A 21,134-nucleotide genomic window follows, 5' to 3' on the forward strand; every position below is an offset into this window, starting at 1 on the left:
TGAGTGTTTTTGATGGCGTTGTGTTTTGACCATTCCCTGTATGTCCGTTTCCCTGCATATCCTCCCTGTCCACCCAGAAGAGAAAGGGAGAGGTGAGACTCCGTTTACCAAAAACATTGGCTTTGCATCAGTGTTCATTTTGGCTGCAGTTTTAGACTTTCTTTTAATATTTCGACTAAAATGTTGATTAAGTTTAGCAACATTTTAGTCATTTTCATGCAGTTTAGTTCTGACCTAGTCTTAGTAACAGACCCGGTGATTTGCAAATACTTGTCGAGTTTGTTTTATATCGTTTTCAGGTCGCTGTGTGGGTGGATGTTTGCACAGAAGTCAACACAAACTCAATACTCCTGATATATACCTGATAAACTCCACCCACCTGGGCCTCTGAGGAAGTTAAAACAAATGGTACCAGTAGTTTGCAAATACAGTTTGGGTCTGGTCAGTCAGTGTAAATGAAAACTTAGGCCTCTAGCTTTTCTCAAATCAATTTATGAAGCATTTTTAAGATTTCATGGCTGCACACAGTGGTGCAATCGAATGTTTTTGTTCGCATTTGCTTAAATGTAGTTGCTTGTTAGCTGGCAAAAAATCGCTGCTTGCAGTCTCCTGCAGCCATGTTTCCATCAGCTTAGTTAACAATGTGTCGGTGTCAGATGGATCTGTGGCTGAAAATGTTACTGAGAGAGGAGCGAAAAGATCATGTGCAAATCTACTGTGTTAGTTGGGAGAGGATTCGAGAAATGTAGACATTCATTCTGCAGACATTTGCGGCTAAAACGAACGGCCGACTGACTGCCAGTTAAAGTGTCGGGCGCCACGCTTCCATGAGAAAATACAAAAACCTCTTACAGTGCAGCTTTGCCTCGCGAAGCTCTTGTGTTGCTGCTTGTGGCTGTAAAATGTGGCAGGGCCGTGTCGTATTTATTTCTTCTGTGTTGTGTTGCAGCGATGCCGCTGTCCAATCACAAGTCAGGGGAAATTCAGTGATGGTTGAACACTCTGACTTTTCTGCAGTTAGGGCTGCGTTTCAGCTGCAAATGTCTGCACTTAGCGAAAGTGTGTATGTCAGGGTAAAGAAATTCAAGAAACTGAGTGTCAGTAACATGTTAGACAGTTAACTCGACGTAAGATTACACAAATCACAAGAAATCAGGAAAACTGCCACTGTTGCGTGTACATGACAGTGCTGAAACTATAACATCTGGTTGGCATTCAGCACTGAGCGCTAGAAATTAGCTTAAGCTACGTCACAATATTTCACAAGGCCACAGCAGATGCAGCACTTTCCCCATCAAATAATTCTAAATGCTAAACCAGAATTTATATCCAGTGTTTATCAAAAAGCATTTTCCCTTCTGCTGGCCATATTGGAGGTCTTCAGCAATTGTGCAATAGTGGCTGCAAATACCTTTTTGTTGTTGTTGTTGCAACAGAATTGATCAGACATGGTTCATGTTTAGTTTCTGATCGGTTCGTCACTGAGCCATCTGATTGATTGTTAGAAAATAGCTTGTAGCTGGCTAACCATAGTATCTGTGCAAATAATCTCCACTGTCTGGTTGTGAACCTCACTTGCACACTTAGCTAGTAGAAGCTAGCATTAGCATGCTAACAGATTAATATGGCTAGTGGGTATTTAGCTTGCTAACAGTTAGCTCAGGTGAGGGGATCTGACTCTACCTAATAGTATTGTTCACTTTGACTGAGCGGATCGACACGTACTGCACAACAAGCTGCTTCAGCCGGCAGGTCGGCCATTACTCGCAGCGCTGGTGGTACGATCCCTCCGAGACACTGAACCCCATGTTTCTTTTTTGTTAGTTATTTAAGCAAACAGTCTCTGTGATGTCTGATCACCTGACTGAAAATGAAGTAATGAAGGAAAGTATCCACGTGGTGCCAGCAGATTTTGGAGAGGTCTGAGGGGTTAAATCCTCTGTCACGGTATATTTAATTCCATATTACGATATCGATATTTATATTGTGTTATAATAAATTGAGAAATGAATTTCTCCGGGCTGTTACGCTCCCCCACCGCTCCCTGGTGCTGGAGTAGTAATAGTGTGTTTGCCGTTTGGATAAACATTCTTTATAAAGAAGAATATCTCCCGATAATGAATTGGGTTTATCATAAATAATGATTCCCCATTGATCACAGAGCATTTTGCGATTACCGCCCTTCTCTGCTGATTGCGTGAACCTCCTCCCTTCTCTAAAGCAGACAGTTCTCAGATGCTCCTCCATAAAGGAACCAGCTGTTTTTTAGGCTGGAAGATCAATAAGGCTAACTTCATTGATCAGGTTAAAACAGGGATCATCTGTGTGTTAGAGGAGCCCAGCCTCTGGTCTCCCTGGTTCTGAACTCTGCTGTTTGTCGTCTCGTCCCCCTTCAGGTCCTTGAGGCCTGGAAGAACCTGCTGGAGGCTGCGGAGGGCCGCCGGGTGAAGCTGGTCGACACCGGAGACAAGTTCCGCTTCTTCAGCATGGTGCGGGACCTGATGCTGTGGATGGAGGACGTCATCCGCCTGATCGAGGCCCAGGAGAATCCCAGGTGAGGACACTGAGTGTGTGGGGCTTTCAACCACATCTTTATTTCTCTTATCTCTGATGAGTCAGTGTTTGGTGATGTGCTGATATGTTGTTAAGCTGCTTAGATGAACAGCTGATACACACACAGATATTCACATTCAGAAGGGCACAAACACACACATTTCTTAACTCTGATCATCTCAGCATTTCCGACTTTCACTTCCCGCAGTCACTTCTGATGGAAATGATTTTTGCCATTGATCCATTTGAGTCACAGACGTTACTCCAACACGTCTACAGCAAAAGCCCACACGAATACAATTAGGCAATTTGGGGAAAATTAAGCATTTTTAAAATTAAAATATGGCTATTAGTTGTGTGTTTGATATCTTTGGACTTGGAATCTGATGCAGGAAACATTTCAGCAACAACAAAATAAAGCGTTTTCAGCCATTTTTAGTGACTTTCTTCAGCTCCCAGCTGACGTCTCTGCCTCTGAGTTGCACTTAAATAACAAACAGTTTAAAGAAGAGGGAAGCGAAGGTTAATCGTAATGGGAGAAAAAATGAGTAAGATTAAATAGCACAAATACAGAGGAGCTGTGATCGGGTACGGGTAATAATTCTGTCAATGAATTTCCACTTTTCACTGATAGGTACTAATCCCATAAATCCCCTTTGGATTTCCTCGGCTAAATTTTAATGCCTTTTTAAATAATTTCACTAATCATTTTATTTGTATCGTAGTGGAAAGACAATATATCAAAATATGAAAACATGCACTCAGCAAATTAGTTTTGGGTGTTGTTTTCATTCCTCTTTGTGTGTGTGTTTGTTAGCAGGATGTCTTCAAAAAGATTTGAATTAAAATAATAAAAAGCAATATGTATCGTTTTGTGTGAATGTATGTGAATCCAGAACATTTTTCTATTTGACTTTACAACAAATTTGGTTTATTTCATAATTTAGATTTAGAGAACCGTGTAGCCTTGTTTCCTTGCCTGAGTGCTTTCTATCATTATCCAATAATCAATAGTAATCAATGAACTGGTCTTTAATATTGGTTTTGTCACATTAGAGGCTCTGCAGTCGAAACTTTAAGTCTAAGCATTAATTTTATTGTTTCATGTGTCAAACCCTTCTGACGGCCGGGTGGATTTAAACCAAAGCGTTATTATAACACATTAAACAAGCTGCTGATGTGGTTTGTTTGTGCGTTTTCAGGGATGTGTCGTCGGTGGAGCTGCTGATGAACAACCACCAGGGCATCAAGGCGGAGATCGACGCCCGCAACGACAGCTTCACAGCCTGCATCGAGCTGGGCAAAGCCCTGCTGGCCAGGAAGCACTACGCTTCAGAGGAGGTGGAGAACAGGACACATTCCCACACCGTTCAGAATATCCACGTTTCAAATTTGATCAATTTTAGGCCTTAAAACATTTAATTTTTCACTATTTAAGACCAAGAGTTCGAGTGCACGTCCATTCTGCCAGCGCATTTATAATCCACATGCTTCATGCTAAACTAAACACAACTGGACTTCAGCTGTTTCTGTTTTTAGTTCCCAGAAATTAGTAGCATCTGTTTTTGGATTTAGTTGTCATATTGGTCTTCGTGTTAATTCCAGGTTGGATTAAAAAGTCTCAAATGTGGTTTCCTGAAATGTGCAGATTCCCCTCCATTTCATCACTTTCTGTTTTGTAGCTTTTGACAGTATTTTATACACATATCCTTCAATACTTAGTGTTGACTTCAAACCTCTGACCTTCAACCTCAGTTGTTAAATATCATCGATATAAACCAAAAACCGGAGCAGCTGAATTTTGTTGTTTTGTTGAAACTTGTTTTACACACCAGCCTTTCAACGTAACATGTTAATTAAAGGGTCTAGAGTGATTTTAGAAGGATGCTCATGATGTTTTGTGCAGTTAGCTTGTTTATATTCTGTCTCCAAACCACATGAATACATTTGGAATTTGCTTATTTTTCACTTTTAAATCTTCTCTTAATATGTTTTCTCCCGTCAGATTAAAGAAAAGTTGTTACAGTTGACGGATAAGAGGAAAGACATGATTGACAAGTGGGAGGACAGATGGGAGTGGCTTAGACTGGGTAAGTTGTTTCGTCCAACTAGTCAGTCAGTCAAACCGTGTCTCAGTTCTTCATTTAGTCAGGGAATGTGTTCACAGAAAACATATGGACTGAATTAGCTGAATAAATCTGGTTTAATGTGGAAATGTGTGTTCAGTCCTGGAGGTGCACCAGTTCTCCCGGGACGCAGGTGTGGCCGAGGCCTGGCTGCTGGGTCAGGAGCCCTACCTGTCCAGCAGGGAGATCGGCCAGAACGTGGACGAGGTGGAGAAACTCATCAAACGCCACGAGGCCTTTGAGAAGTCGGCCGCCACCTGGGAGGAACGCTTCTCCGCTCTGGAGAGGTTGACCACGGTGAGACACACGAGCGCGCTCACACCGGAGGCATGAGAAAGTTTTAAAAAGACACTGACAAAAGGGAATATTTTCAGATCCTTATCCTAAAACTCTCTGACTTTTTTCTGTGACGTTCATAGTGTTCCAAGTCAGATTCTGTCTTAACTGGACAAACACGTCGTAAATCGCTCGTTTCACCTGTTTAATGAGGTTTGTGAGATGTCATCATTGGCATAATCAACGCCCCTAAAACAGCCTGATAACAAGGCTGCCCGTTCTGCTCCGTTTGTGGGAAAGTTTCATTACCGCAGAGCCTCAAGTCCTGCTGTCGGAAATCAGCAGCCAAAACAAGATGACAAGTTTAGCAGCGCCAGTCGTTATATTAGGAGACCTGAAACAATAAAAAATATTAATAATAGAGCTTTCAGTGGCGTATCATCAGAGCAGCGCTGTACTGTGGGAGAAATAAAAATGGAAAGGTTTTCTAGAGCAAAGCGGTCCATGACTAATATGATGTTGCGTTGTCATGGAGATATTGAGGCAGCTGCTGACTTGCTGTATGAGTTGCTTTGCCGAAAAGTGCCAATAAAAGTCATAACATCGAATAAAGCGCTCAGTAAACTGGCGAGATATGATGATGACGATCTGGTGAACAGAATATTAATTTTGCATTAAGTTTGTCTCAGTTATATATTTTATTTTAGTTCATTTGGGTATCATTTAAACTCCAAATTCATTCAGATTAAGGCGTTATGATTCTTATGTCAAGTTGGGGATTTCCTTCTGGAGAGAGTCAGATTATCTGTACATGACTCGTGTCACAGGTCTGGACCACTCATGAATTTCATTCTGAAAACAACATTAAAAAATAAATTGGTAAATGCCACAAATTCTCTTAAATCACTCGTACGTGCGTCTTAAGATGAATCTGTTCGTACGAGTGGTTCTTACGTGAGGCCCGATGTGTTTGTGTGTCCAGATGGAGTTACTGGAAGTGAGAAGAGCGCAAGAGGAAGAAGAGAAGAGGAGACAACCCCCGCCCACTGAGGCTCAGCCCGGCGACGCTGCAGCGCAGCACAGGTGAGAGTGTGTGTTTGTTTTTCCACACTTTTTCTCTCAGTTTTATATTACTGGAAAGTGAACACCTTTGGGGTTTGTGACAGTTGGTCTGAGAGAATAAGGGGTGGTCTACTTCCTCTCTTGTGGACAGAGTTTGCCTGTACATCAGGTAAAACTGCTTTGAGTTTCATTACTGTCACATGCAAGTTGTACTTCCTCTGTTGTTTTTCATGAGCGATTATTATATCTTTGAAGGCAACCTTTCAATCTGATGGGGGTTTTTTTTTTTATATTTTAGTGAAAGTGAAAGCCAAACACACCTGAACAAAAAGGAAATGGGTGCATAGAAGAAGAAAGTTCATGACCTCAACAGGCCAGATGACAGAGGCTCGTGAACTCTGCGCAAAATTTAGCAATACATAATATTTCACTGCAGATGTGCAAGAGTCATTTTGTCAGTATTAGACAGAAGAACAAAAAAATAAAACTATGGATCAATCAATAATGAAAGCAGTCGTCAGTTGCAGCTGTTGTGTATTTATAAGTGTCCATCAAGAGTGTGTCTAACTCTTTGTGTACTTTGTGTGTTTGCAGGGAGGGTGAGCCGGTGTCTCAGAACGGGCTGCCGTCCGATCAGGAGTCTCCCAGGGTTAGTTACCGCTCGCCTGCCTACCAGAAATACAGCAGCACCCTGCAGAGCCGCAGGACCACCGCCGCACCCTGACACACACACACACACACAATGATGTGTATTTTCAAGATACTTAAATATAACCACACACACTCCAAAGCACATGCACTTAGAGACATGAAACATCACAAACCTAAAATTAACCTTTGACCTCATACAGAAATATCATAGACTGTGTTGCTAACCGAGCGTGTTAACAACAACATTCCTGTATTTATCATTTGTCTTCAGCATTTATTGTTTGCTTCTCCTCTTTACTGATCAGTAATTTCCTATTTTCTAAGTCTAATAAGTTTAACTTTAAAGGTGCGTAATTTTATTTTTAACAATCGCTTTGATTTGAGATATTAGTATAATAACCAAATGAGATCTTCAACTCTGAGAGGCCTTTACATCACCTCTAATAACCTCTTTAGTAAGAGGAACGGGACAGAAAGCAATAGGACTGATGTAGTCTTAATTTGGAGACACTCGAACACGAAGAGTACCACTAGTGTGAGATCAGCCTCATTAGTTTATAGATATCACCAACGTAGCACCAATAGTTTCATCAGAACATTTTGCTGATTAATTTAAATCTTCTGATTTAAGAGTGTATCTGCAGGTTTTATTAAAAGGCCTCCATGTCCACCTGGATCCTCCTTTTCAGTACTGAGTAGTCTGAAGTCTGAAACGTGTAAAAACAGCTCATGTCCGCTGAAAAGAAGATCCAGGTGGACACATGGGCTTGTTCAGTTTTATTCTGTTTCTGCTTTGTAATACGTAAAGCTGAAGGAGAAACTTCCTACAGAAAGAACTGTGAGGAAACTAAGTTAGGAACTATTTACTACTTTAATTTTTGTAGTGTCCCCTTTGAGTTTGTTCATTTAAAACCTTATCTTTTTTTTTAATATTTAATCAAATTTGGCCTCAGATGAGCTTTCTCAAGAAAATATATAAGTTCTTGCTCATTTTCTTAAACATTCCTTTTTGTAATTTAATTAGTTTGATGAAAGAAAATAGACATGACGAAACACAGCAAAAATTATAATCGTGCTACAAAATGGTGCTCTGTACTCTTTAAACCCAAAATGACCAAACAGAGTAGCAGTACATGAGTAATGTAAATGTTAATAAATGTTTGCGTTTTGAGACATTTAGTGAAAAAAGTCCCCATTGGTGTGAGTGCATAAGTGGTGTATGGGAACACAAAACACACACATACATACACAAAAACAAGCCACATCAGTCTTTCTATCCGTTCCTCCCCTCATTTTCCTTTTCCCTCCTCCCTTCTTCCCTCTGTCTCTCTCAGCTCGACACTCCTGTCATCCTTTCCCCTCAACTATTAATGTGTCTGCTATTTTACGTCATCATTTATAAACTCACCCTCTGGAATATGAACACCTGAGAAGACCACCAACAAAACACACAGCCCTCCTTCCCAAATCAGGTTTTGAAGCCTCAAACCGTGATTTCCAAATCTGTTGATTAGTTAAAGTTTTGTGGGCATTTGTAGGATTTTTATAGATATTTATTCCTGAATGTAAATTGTGGTGTCATCAGCATAATGAGACATACGGTAATAAAACTAAACGTAAAATAACACATCAAATATAAAGCAGGCATTCATCAATGATGATAAATCATCAAAAACATTGTAATACTGTAGTATATTATCCAAAATACATTGAAGTCATATTCAGATAAATTATGTCTTACTATTATTGTCTTAAAATAAAGGATTTTAAGCTGCTCTAAGTTTAGCTTGATCATTATCACTTCACATTGACAATCTGTAAATTGTTCAAAATCAGTCAGATTTTTGAAGAGCTAAATTTCAAAATGCTACTCTGTTGATTTATATTTATTTTTTAAAATTATATTTTGTCCAAGAAATTCTAAAAGAAAAAAAACAATACTGAAAGTTACTTTAAAAGTTATTTAAAAATTAACTCATACAGTATCTACCTGCCCCCAGTGTGTCTTCATCCCACAGCCCACATTCACCATCCCCATGTTTATTTTCCATAGCGTGCAGTATGTGTACCACCACGTTTTCCATCACACATACGACATACACTCTATGTAAAGTACCATTCAGTTAACAGCACACACGTTTCTTCATGTAAAACAGCCCTGTATGTGTTTTTTTTTTTCTTCTCATAGTTAACAATTTGTTATGGGAATTGTATAAAAACTGAGAAAATTGTTAACTGTTTAGAGTTAACAATTTGTAAATACTATAAGAAGGTTCTCACTTCTGGATAATAATCATAATTTATTACTTAAGAATTAAATAGTTGCAATCACAATAAAGCCCATAAATTCAGTATTGTGTAGTAAATACAAAGCAAAGGCTAATCAGTGAGACGCATTCCAATTTTATATATATTATTTTTGTTTTGCAAGTTTAATGATCCTTGGATCATTCAGACTGATCTAAAAGTCCAATTAATAATTAGTAAATAAAAAATAGTCTTTTTCACAAGTTTGACAATCAACTCATTCCAGAAAAATAAACTGCTTTGACATGTTTTTTTTTATATATAATCATATCGTAATCATTGTCCATGTGTATATGAATGAATCCATCTTCAAAATCACTCCACACCTTCACATAAAACTGATCGTCCATTCATTTATAAGCATTTGGACATGTCCAAATGTGTGTGTGCATCTATTCCATCCTCATTTATATTTACTCAGTTGCGATTTTGTGTCACTGCGACACTGTTTTGTATTATCACTATTATCAGTCTCTGTTGTTTTCATGGTTTACTGTTATAATTTCTTCATTTCTCTTCATGGTTTCTGTTGCATGTCCATCCAGCTCCTTCGGTCGTTCCCTGACTAACACACATTCCCCAATAAACCCTGTCAGAACCAATGAGTGCACTCTGACCCGTTCTGGTTTGTCTGTCCATGTGTTATCCATGTATAGTTGTGACTTCTCTCCATATACAGTATTGGTTGTAATGTTTTTTTGTCGCATGCTGTCGCCATCATTAGCATTTCAGTAGAGTTTTCTGTCAATGTTGTGTTTCTTCATCTCATGTTCTTCACCGATTTTCATCCTGGGGCTTTATTTTAATACTTATATATTGTGGCGGATTATTATTCGGTTTGTAGGCTGCTTTCATTGACACGGATCAAAATCAACAAAATGAAAGTTTAAATAATAATCGGATAGTCATGAACTTAAATTGCATTATTAGCCATTTTGTTTGTTTTCAGGGTAAAAAGGAGTTGACCAAATAACTGGTTATTTTTGGGATAGGAAGGTAACTGCACATGCTGTTTTACCACCCTCAGATTTCTAGTTGCTGGTGGTGGTTTTAAGGCCTGACCATGTAAAAAGAAAAACGTATCAATATACTTGCTACACATAAGAAGAACAGTCAAATTAGGTGTAAAGGTGGGCAGACACTGTGCGTTGTATGTTGTGTTAACTCGCACAGCGAGAACCTGCGACTTTTATGTTCACACTGTTCGGATCAGCTGACCGGTCACTGAGCGCAAAAAAGAAAAATATGGAGCCGCAGATTGAAGAAACAGGCGAAGTTTTATATCACAGCAGTCAGGACCACATTTAGCCGCAACTTGCAAAATACTACTCCAATAATGTTACAACAAGCTCACTACAGTTTATAATGGATTTTTTGACAGCGGCCATGTTGGGAAACAGCTCAAATTGCAGACAGCTGAACAAACTTTGTGACCTGCCAGAAATCCAACCAATCGTCTGAGAGCCAGATAGTTGAGGCAATTAATCAGGCGTCGTGACCTCAAACTGCACGTCAAACGACAACCGACGAATTCAGCCCAATTTGAAAATTAGTCGGGGAGCTTAACAGAGTCTGCCCATTTTTACTTGTCTTATCTGTTATGTTGTAGAATATTAGCTTTTATTTTTACAAATCCTTATAAAGTAATAATCAAGATAATTTCTGACGAAGTCTATCATGAAAGTAGGTTATATGACATAGTTGAAATGATAAATACAGTAGCTGTACTTCATATGCTTTGATATCTGATAGTTTCAGGCAATCAAATAATTGTAGAACATGCTGTAAAATGCAACTTTCTTTGACCGTATTTTTATTCTTGCACGCACAATACAGTCCAGTGTTTGGTAAAGATAAAGGGATAAAGAACACGTCATCTCTTATTTCCACAGTAGAAACATGAATATTGTGAGACAGAAGCTACATTGATACGTACGAGCCTCTCTTCAAAGTTTCAGACCCAAACAGCCAGTTTTTAGAAGAGATAAAATTACCGATGGGATAGACAGCAAATACTTTCAGGATGTCTGCAGTCTTTTGCAGTATTTCAATAAAAGTAAGCCAGATAAGCTTTAAGTTACAGCTCCTAGAACTGGTCCAGATCCAGAAGAGCTCTCCAGATTGGTCCAAGCTGTAACAAACACCTCTAAGAACTGGTCTAGTGTTTGACAAGCTTCCACTAAAAAAGTCTCTGAGTGGGTCCAACCTTTGATTAGCTGTCAGGGAAAGTTCTTAGATTTTGTCCAACCCTTATCAAGCTTTCAGTAAACGCTCTCAGGATTAGTTGAGCCCTTAAGGCTCCCATTAAACGCTCACACGATTGGTCTAGCTCTCGCCAGGCTGTAAATAAAAGCTCCCAGGATCAGTCCCGCTCTTGCAGCCCTTCAGTTAAAGCGCCCAGGATCAAGGTCCAGCCTCTGAACTGTTCTCAAAAAGAGCCTCCTCCATCCGTCCAGCCCTTGAAGAACTCGGTAACAGGGTAATAAGCATCCGGTTGGAGTGGGTGTGGTGTGGAAAAATAAAATCTGTTTTGATACTAGGCCAATCGCATTCTCCCCTCACCAATAATGATGTCCAGTAATGAGTTCCAAGCAATTTTGTGGATAATTGTTTGAGATTTTTTGGTTTTTGTTCTTCCCATCTGCTAGCTTCTCCCTGTCCTTGTCTTTCTTCACACTGTCCACCATGTTGTGTGTTATGGAGTGGTGTTGTGATTTATTATGCATGTCCTAAAACCTGTAATCAGTGCATGATCAGACCATGTTACCTCTCTGTGCTGTTAATATACAATGCAGATGTTTGTCTAATCAGTACTTGAATCCAGCGCTGAGCTCTCACAATTAAATGCTAAAAAACAAAAGCTTAAAAATGCATTAGAAAGGCTGATGTCGCTGATATCAGTGCCTTTACGGATCTGTAGTATAGTTTAGTGTCTAAGATTAGCTTGCACTGGTTTTGAGAGATGTTCAGAGGTAGGGACTCAAGTCAGAAAAGAGGAATTCAGTGACTTCAGGCTCGACTTTATGAAATCCAACAAGACTTTTAACTTGACTTTGACATCTGTATTCACGATTTAACCAGGAGTTAAGTCTTACAACTTTAAAGACTGGACTTTGACGATAATGAAAATAATCGTTAGTTGCAACCCTAAAAATGTTCTGGACTAAATACTCAAAGTTTAGGACCAAGGCTAGATTTCTAATTGGACAAAGTGGGTATCTGCCCTGAAACCCCAGACCCCCAGGGGCTCCTAAAGCCCCAATACACCACCAACTAATGCGGGCCCTGCATTTTTACCTAACCTTCTGGACCTGTGTCAATTATAAACTTGTTTTTAATTAAATAACTGACATATCGTAAGCCTTGGGCATGTTGTATTCCAGCAGAGGGGCTACTGGTTGGTGGGAAAATAATGATGCCGCCATGTATATTCTGCTGTGTGCACTGAACTTAATGGCAACTTGAAGGCAACAAGGTTTCATTAAGAGGGTCCAAACAGCAGATGTTAACCCATACAGCTTAATCCGGCCATGTTTAGGGCTTGGGACTCGAGTTTCAAGACTTGAGACTTGCTTGTGACTTGTAGTGACCTGGTATCACCTCACCCCCAGTCTTTAGTTTAGTTTGGTTTAGTCTTATTTTGTTTAGATAAGTTGAATTTCCTTTGGTGGCATGTTTGTGTTTGTGAACACAGAATATTAAATATGTTTACATTGTGGTCCAAACTAAAGAAGATTACACTCAATATGTTTAAAAAGCATCTTGTCAGCAGTAATGGTATTTAAAATATGTTATTTTGCAGTTTGATCCAAACAGATTTTAAGATAGTGCCCTCAGTGCGTTTAGCTGACCTGCCAGTGTTATGTACAGTTAGTTCAGGCTTTGTCAACAGTTTTATTCATTCAAGGTTTATTTAGCTAGTAGATTCAGGACAAATGTGTTTATGAAAGCATGGCAGTTGTAAAGGTTGCAGACAAACACCAAACAAGAATGTACAAAAAACAAATATATATTCATATACAGTTTTGGGTAAGTTTAGAGAAGTTCAAAGTGTCTAACAGCCTGTGATTCTGCTCTGCTCTGCATGCTGCAGCTCTGATCATTCTGATTGACAGCTTCTGTAAACAGAGATTTGTATGTGAGAGAGATCCATCCATCCACAGTCGTCCTCTGACTCTTCTCTCTCTTCTGTTTCCAGGATAACGCCGACGGGGGCGAGGTGGTCAACGGGGTGTCGGACCCCACCCCCGCGGGGTCTCCCGGGGCGTCTCGCAAGGGCACGGCCAGCCAGGCAGCGACCCTGCCGGCCAAGACCCAGCAGGACGCTCCCACGTCCCAGCTGGAGGGCTTCCTGCACCGCAAACACGAGTGGGAGGGGCATAACAAGAAGGCTTCTAGCAGGTAGGAATCGTCTGACTGTCGCACCTCTGAAATGCGACAACCAAGACGTGTCTCTACTGCTTTAGGTGGACTGTGTGATTATCTTAACATATTGAAATACACAATTCTTCATTTTCATAACTTTCAAAACAATGCTTTTCTTTTTGTCACTCCTCTTATCTTCTCGTCTTCTTCGTGAAGGAAGTGGATTTAACAGAAATGCTTTGATATTGTTTCATCATATAAAGACTTTAGACAATAAATGTTTTTTACTTACCAAAAACAAGGTGTTTTCAAGACATAACAGGGAATTTACAGCATAGAATTATGTAATGGTTAAAGATCGGTAATGCTGGCTGTTAGCTTTGAAGATATTGATCAATTATCTGACTCGTGCTGCTTCTCTGCAGGTCGTGGCACAATGTGTACTGTGTGATCAATCAGCAGGAGATGGGTTTCTATAAGGATCAGAAGAGCGCCAGTCAGGGTATTCCCTACCACAGCGAGATTCCCGTCAGCCTAAAGGATGCTGTCTGCGAGGTGGCGCTGGACTACAAGAAGAAGAAACACGTCTTCAAGCTCAAGTGAGCATCCTGATGATTGAAACTCTCACTCTTTGTTTGCAGATCCACAGCGATGATGACGACAACGAGCCGTACTGTAACTGAAAGCTGAATTGAGAAACATATTTGCAAATGTGACTGGTTAAAGGATGGTAGTTAATTACAGTTTTTCCTTTAACAAAGTTCTTATCTCAAGAAAATGCTGACTGCAAAAAAGAGGAGAGGAAAGATTGTCATGGGGGGGGCGAATTGCTGAAATTTGTCAAAAATCGCACTCCTTCTCAGAGTCATAACTCTGTCACATCTTAACACGGAGACCTGAAACAATATTTGTAGATTCAGTGTGACTTCCAACTTTGTGAGGATGTCATTATCTCTGATGTCCATTGTGGGCAAACGTCCTTAGAAATTGTAGAAATAAAACACTTCTTATAACTCAAGAACCTGCCTGAGAATCATCAGGTTTTTAAGTTTTCTTCAGTATCACAGTAATCCAGTGATAGTAGTCTGTGCATCCATGGGTCCACTGCAGACAGGAGCTGCTAACAGCTGATTCTGAAAACTTTTAGTGGTGCCAGTTTGCCAAAATGTGAACAACTAAAGACTAAAAAAAAAACCTAACGCACTGCCTCCATGGCAACGTTATACTTCCTGCTTACAACCACCAAATTATAGGAACTGTAGTTCCAAAACTAAGAGCGTGATTGTCCCCTAAACAGAAGTAGGACAAAGACGAATAATCGGAGTGACAAAATCCATTGATTTTTCATGTTACTAAGGATCAGAATGTCTCATTTCCTGGAACAGACACTCCTCTATCCATACATGTATTGATGGGTTTGGTGCTGCAGTGTCAGACTTTGAAAACCCCTTGCAGTAGCACTCATTGATGTTTTTGGCCGCTTTTTTTAGACAGAAAAACTCCTCAGCAAGCTGAAAACACAACATCTGAGACTGAACCAGACTGTAAATGTGCTGTAAAACCAAAACTAGGAGCTAAAAGAGGCTTAAAAAGCTCAGTAGAGTTGATGAGAACTCTGTATCTCTCCACATTGCACATTTCATCCATTGTTGACATAGAAAATATCGATCGGTGAATCTTTAAAGCATCGTCTCAATTCATCAACCAGATTAAAGTAAAGCGTCTGTAGATGTAACAGTGAAGTGATTATTGTTATTTAATTATTATTATTTAATGCATTCTCTAACTTCCACAGGATTACTGACGGGAATGAGTATCTCTTCCAAGCCAAAGATGACGTAAGTTAAAGAAAAGAAATTCTTTCACCTGGACTATTTCTTTCTGCATCCTATATTTCTATATTTACAGTGGTAACCATTATTGAAGTCCTCCTCCATGTCTCTGTCCTCCAATAATATTGTTATATTTGTAATATTAACTATTAGTATAGTTATCGTTTTTAACCCTTTTTTGCAAAAGATGGGTTTTTGGAATTGTTTTTTACTTTAATTTGATATCTTTATTTGTTCATTTGTTTGAAAAAAAAGTTTAAAAAATATTTTTGCCATTATACTTTAATTTTTTTAGCATTAAAAAGTACTTTATTACAAATTTATTCATTCTTTTTTTGTTTTTTACCATTTTACTCCCTGTTTAGCATTCATAAACAGACTGTAAACATTCAATAAATGATTTATAACACACTATAATATAGTTGTAAATATATATTTAACATTTTTATTTATGTATTTCTCAACAACTATTCATGTTACTGTGGACGCCCATAAGTGGAGGGTGTATAAACAAATAATGAATCACAATATAGTAAAACATGGACGGAGGAGACGTTAATTAACATCTACTGACCCCTCCCTCTCTCCATCATGCAGGAGGAGATGAACCTGTGGATCTCGGCCATCTCGGCCGCCGTGTCAGGCGACAAGTCGGAGGTCACGCCCAGCAGCCATAGCACGCCCGCCCCAGCCGCACGCGCTCAGACGCTGCCGGCCTCCGTGGCGGCGGTGGCGGCGGCCGAGTCCAGCCCGGGCAAACGAGAGAAAGACAAGGAGAAACGCTTCAGTCTGTTCAGCAAGAAGAAATAGACGCTCCTCCTTCCCTCCTCTTCCCCTTGGTGCTGTTTGGGGTTGCTCCTCATTATCAATCGATCTTTGGTCAAATATTTGTTGAAGATGTCCATGTCAATTGACCGAATTTTCGATTTAGTCAGCTCGTAGCAACTGATACTGTAATAACTAAAAACTAATAGAATAACTGCTCAAAATGTAATTAAATTTACTTCTAAATTGATTTAAATTTAATCAAAACTGTTAATGTCATAAATTGCCAGGTAATGTAATAACATCAAATTATAACAGTGTAGCTCGATGAGGAAAAACATACTTCATCACCAGGTTTTATTAATATTTAACTCATTTAACGATGTGGACAGTTCTTACAGAATCCAGCAGTTATAACATTAGCAGTTGCTATGTCAAATAAAATCCCAAACAGCCACTCTTTCTCTTACTTCTATTCTTTCTTCCTCTTCCTCCTCTTCCCGTCAAAGCGTGACTCCAGCATGCAAGCTCCGAGCCAAAACTCTCCACTCTGTGCCTATCAACCGTCCGGTCTGGCTCAGAGCTACAGTACAGCTACAACACACCACCTGTATCCTCTGTTCAGTTTTTGTAAGATAAGGAGCAGGAAAAACGAATAAAAAAAAAAAAAAAAAAAAAAAAGATCGGATTGAAGGAAAAGAATTTAAAAGGGGTCTGCAAACGCTTCAGGCAGCTGCTGTCATAAAAATAAAAAACAGAGTTTGCCGCTGAACAACAACACGATGTGGAGGAGTTCCCAGAATATTCCTGTTTATTATTCTTATTGCTATTATTTGTGTTTTCTATCTCCTACTGTTTTTTTTTCTTCTCTGCTTTTTCATCATCCCAGCTTTTCGTCGACTACTGCCTTTTGTGGGTTGTGTTTACGCTCCCAAGCCGTCTGGGTTTTTTTGTTTTGTTTTTGTGGTTTTGGGAAGTTGTAGGTAGTTCCTGTTAGTTCCTGTCCATCTTCAGTTTTTGCGAGGCCTTGTCTTTGCAAGATGACGTGTATCCCTCTGTAGTGGGGAAAACTGAGACCACAGCGGGGTAAATCTCTGAAATTACACCTCTCACAAGTTTGTGATTTTAGCTGAAATGTCTAAAACTATGGTGAAGTATAAAACGTACAGAATCATGTTGTGAAATTGTTAAATGTAAAACATTCTAACACACGTTAGAAACACTTTGAAGAGCAGAAAAATGCAATTCATAGTGAAAAACAAGCACCCTGAGCGCATTGTGCGTTTGGAAAACGAAACCGCATTTTGTGCACTGAATAATTCTGCTTTTCCGTTGGTTACATTTGTGCAAGAAACCCGTGAAAAGCAAATTATCATCATTGTGTTCTGGTTAGTTCTGGTGCTGTCTAATTCCTGCAGCATCACAGAAAGAAAAGTGGCTGTAATTTGGAGCGTTACCCTGTGGTGCTTTGAACTGTATGTATAACTTGTGTATAACAAACTGTTAAAAAATAAACCTGTGTTTAATTTCACCTATTATTATTACTACTAATAAGACTTACCAACCGTAATAAGCTTCATTTGAGTATAACTTTACCTGAAAACCTAACGATATGTACACTTAACAAATCTGAATGAAGGAGCTATCGAGTCGGCGCAACCAAACTCGATGGGGGAATAAATAACTAAGACCAGTAAGAATGTTTGTTAACTCAAACTTTAAAGCATCCAGTAAGTTTTATTTTCTACTCTTACATTTTTGAAACATTTACTTCTGCCCTTGGTTATTTGGAATATGTTTCCTCCAGTATGTATTTTCTGTTCCACAGTTAAGCTATGTCTAAGGTTTATTTAGTCTGACAAGTATGGAGACGTAGATGTACTATAAAAACAAAATTACTTTAAGCATTGCTGTTAAGTGGACAAGTTGGTTCTAAAAAGCATTTACTGGAAGTGAGTAATGTTGCAGAATAATGGTCGCTTGCTTGTTGGCTTCAGCACTCCATTTTTTTAAGATTTCAGATTTGCTTGCAGTGAAATCTGTTGAGTTACTTGTCTATGGAAGTTCTTTAATGACAAAATGAACAGAAGATATTTGCGCAACAGATTTGTGAGCATGATAACAATTTTTAAGATCAGAATTGTGACTTTCATGAATGTCTTGAGATCTCATTATGTGAACATGTGACTTCCTGTCGTATGTTATCTTTGAATGTGCATGCTTCCGTTTTGGTAGTTTGTTTACCTTGCCTGCCAAAACTTTGAAACACTCGTTCATTTTATTATTTGACACAGTAGCACCGCCTAATACCAAAATATCAATGAGTTTCATAACATCAAACACAAGCTGGTTTCACCATATCTGATGCTCAAACAATCAATGGTCTGCCTGTTGAACGATTGGATGGATTCATAATCAGGGAGTGTATCTCAGACTGAGCAAAATATACGATTATAACAGCCTGAAGTGTGCATATTCTATGGAAGCATGTTTCCACATTTGGCAAAATCTGCCAAAACAGCTGTCAGAAAAGGTGAGTTTAGATTTCAAACTGATCACAAATCAAAACTTTGATCTTAAAACCTGTTCGATTGAAGCTTGAATTTTGTTTTGTGCTCACTTGTTATTTTGTCGTTAATTAACTTCTGTACCTGCCAGGAAAAGTGGAAGTAAAACAGCAGGAATGAGCCCCAAAGTGTAAAAGGTGGGTGCGTTTGTTTTTCCACAGCTGGTGGTGGGGTTGGTCAGGTGGGGTTCGGGGCTTAACGTTGGTAAAACACCTCAAGTAACTGAAAAATGTTTCACTCGGTGATTGGTCATGAAATTGTTAATGTTTTTATTTTTCTTTTTGCTACATTCTCTGGCAATTTAATAAATATAGTGTGCATTCCTCTGTCACTGTAACCATAGTAACGAGATATTTCTTCATATTGCACAATCAACAATGCCACGATGGGGGTGGGCGGGGCCAGGCGGGGTGGGCGGGGCTGGGGTTCTTAGGTGAGGTAGTCAGTGTGATGTGGACCAGGGGTCACTGCTAGTTGGATCTGCACCCGTAGACTTCTCCCCATCTCTGTTACATATGTGCAAAAAGCCATTAAAATGCTTTTAAAATGAACCAAACGGACTCTGTTTTCTCGTGTGTGAAGTTATATAGATATATAATATGTAGGCCTATGTTCTGAATAAAAATGGTTTTGGCCAAACAAAACCCTTGCTGGTATTTTATATATCAGCTGTCGTCCACCTGTGATTTTATGGAGTGTCCTCTTGAACACAGTAAAAAAACGAAGACGCTGACATCCTAAACGGCAACCTCAGACGCATAAGAAGCACTGAATGCGTCCAGTGCTAATGCTAACATTACTGAGTTTAGTTTAGTCTAATTTAGGCTTTATTCTGTCCTCATTTAATCTGATCCATTTTAGGGTTTATACAGAGTAATACAGATGCTGAAGTGGTCATTTTACCTGGTTCAGTGAAGCCATCAGTGTGAAGTCTGCGGTCCGAATGGGATCTCTGCTCTTTTGGTTGTAGCGGCTCCAGGGAAGCTCTCCGTATTAGCCTACAGAAACTTCTTAAGTTAAGATAGGAAGAGTGTGAGATAAGATTTTTCCCAATTTGGTATTACAGTAGTTATCTAACTAACTTTAGGATTCCTATTTCATCCTCATCTTATCACAGTTTAGGAATTCCTAAATGCTCTATCCAACATCACTTATCAGCTTTTATGTCTGTTAGCAACAGACACAACTCTTCTCATCTTGCCGAGATAAACAACCTTGTAACGGTTGGTTTTTCTCATTAAAACATACAAAAACAAGATGAGTTAGTTGGTGTTGGTAACATCTGTAGAGAAATCAATAGATGTTCTTTTTGGGAAATTTACAGCAACGCCAACTCGGGAGATAAAAGAAAGAGAGTGGGCTACGTCATATTTATGTAAGAGTAAGTTCCGCCTGTTTACATTTTGTTGGTTGTGTAAGAGACATAAAAGAGCAGGCAAACGAGTTAAACAAGTTAGCTAACACTACCTTGTGGAAAAGTGAAAGTTAGGACAGCTTAACGGTGATCCTAAAGTTAGGAGAGTTTATTTAAGACTTTGGGAAGTTAGAATGCTTCCTATCTTAAGTTAGGAAAGGAACATTTACTTAGAAACTGTTAATCTAATGGCCTCTTTTCCTAAATCAGGTCCTAACCCTAATTACCATGGTTACCAAACAGTTAAGATGTGCCAGTCAGGATGTAAATGTGTAAATATCGCCCCTGAAGAGGTCAGATCTGATTGGGTGGTGGTATGCAAAGACTCGATAGCCGTCTTGGAAAGCATAGCCATCAACAACTGTCTCGGATGATTTACTCATTGAGCTTTACCATAGGTTGCGAAGACTTCATAAAGGCACATGCCAGCACATGAGTGATTGAAAGGGAATGAGTGTGCAGATAAACTAGCAAAAGGTAATAACCGTGCTAGTTCCACTTAGAAAACGAGCGAAAAGTGGTGTTTAAGAAGAAAGGAATGGAGATATGGAAGAAAAGGTGGGAGGAAGACCAGAAAGGAAGGGAGGCATCACAAAATACAAAAGTCGGTCATAACAAAGAACTAATAAAGAAAGAAACAGAAGGAAGAATTCAGCATAACAAGACTCAGGTTGGATCACACAGGATTAAATGGCACTATGTTTGTACTGGGGGGGAAAGGAACAAGTGTGGGAACTGTGGAGTTAAAGAAAGAAAGAAAGCAAAAGTCATATTGGATTCCTTCCAAATTATAGAAGAGCTGACAACATTTTCCCCCTGCACACACTAACTGATAAATATGTAAATCAAAATAAAGACACAATTCATGCATGCTTTGTTGATTTCCAAAAAGCTTTTGATTCAGTCTGTCATGAGGGTTTTCAAAATGGAAATAACACATAGACTTCTTCCCACAGGGCAGAGGGGTGAAGCAAGGCTGCAACCTCAGCCCCACCCTCTTCAATATTTATATTAATGAACTGGCATTGCTATTAGTACAATCACCAGCACCTGGTCTGACAGAAAGTGTCCGTTTTATGCAGATGATCTGGTCATACTGTCTCCTACTAAAGAAGGTCTTCAGCAGAGCCTGGACCTGCAGTACTGTCAGACCTGGGCCCTGACCGTTAACATGAAGAAGTGCCTTCAAGCGTTCAGTTAAAATCCCAATTAGGAC

General features: G+C 39.4%; 1 protein-coding gene across 4 annotated transcripts in view; it reads left to right on the forward strand.

Moving 5' to 3' along the window:
• LOC122884771 (spectrin beta chain, non-erythrocytic 1) overlaps positions 1-19,055 on the forward strand; it is a 132,032-nt gene extending 112,977 nt beyond the window's left edge. For 2 of the 4 annotated variants that reach the window (XM_044215097.1, XM_044215095.1), the window contains 11 exons: positions 78-92; positions 2,397-2,554; positions 3,756-3,894; positions 4,559-4,643; positions 4,780-4,976; positions 5,938-6,038; positions 6,612-6,666; positions 13,174-13,376; positions 13,766-13,939; positions 15,136-15,178; positions 15,770-19,055. In XM_044215097.1, coding sequence (XP_044071032.1) covers positions 78-92; positions 2,397-2,554; positions 3,756-3,894; positions 4,559-4,643; positions 4,780-4,976; positions 5,938-6,038; positions 6,612-6,666; positions 13,174-13,376; positions 13,766-13,939; positions 15,136-15,178; positions 15,770-15,982 — 1,383 coding nt within the window. In that variant the 3' untranslated portion in view covers positions 15,983-19,055. The remainder of the gene's footprint in view (positions 1-77; positions 93-2,396; positions 2,555-3,755; positions 3,895-4,558; positions 4,644-4,779; positions 4,977-5,937; positions 6,039-6,611; positions 6,667-13,173; positions 13,377-13,765; positions 13,940-15,135; positions 15,179-15,769) is intronic. The other 2 variants (XM_044215098.1, XM_044215096.1) reach the window with 1 other exon arrangement.
• The last annotated feature ends 2,079 nt before the right edge of the window (positions 19,056-21,134 follow it).

This window comes from Siniperca chuatsi, linkage group LG11 (assembly GCF_020085105.1).
Source record: "Siniperca chuatsi isolate FFG_IHB_CAS linkage group LG11, ASM2008510v1, whole genome shotgun sequence".
NCBI classification, from domain to species: Eukaryota; Metazoa; Chordata; class Actinopteri; order Centrarchiformes; family Sinipercidae; genus Siniperca; species Siniperca chuatsi.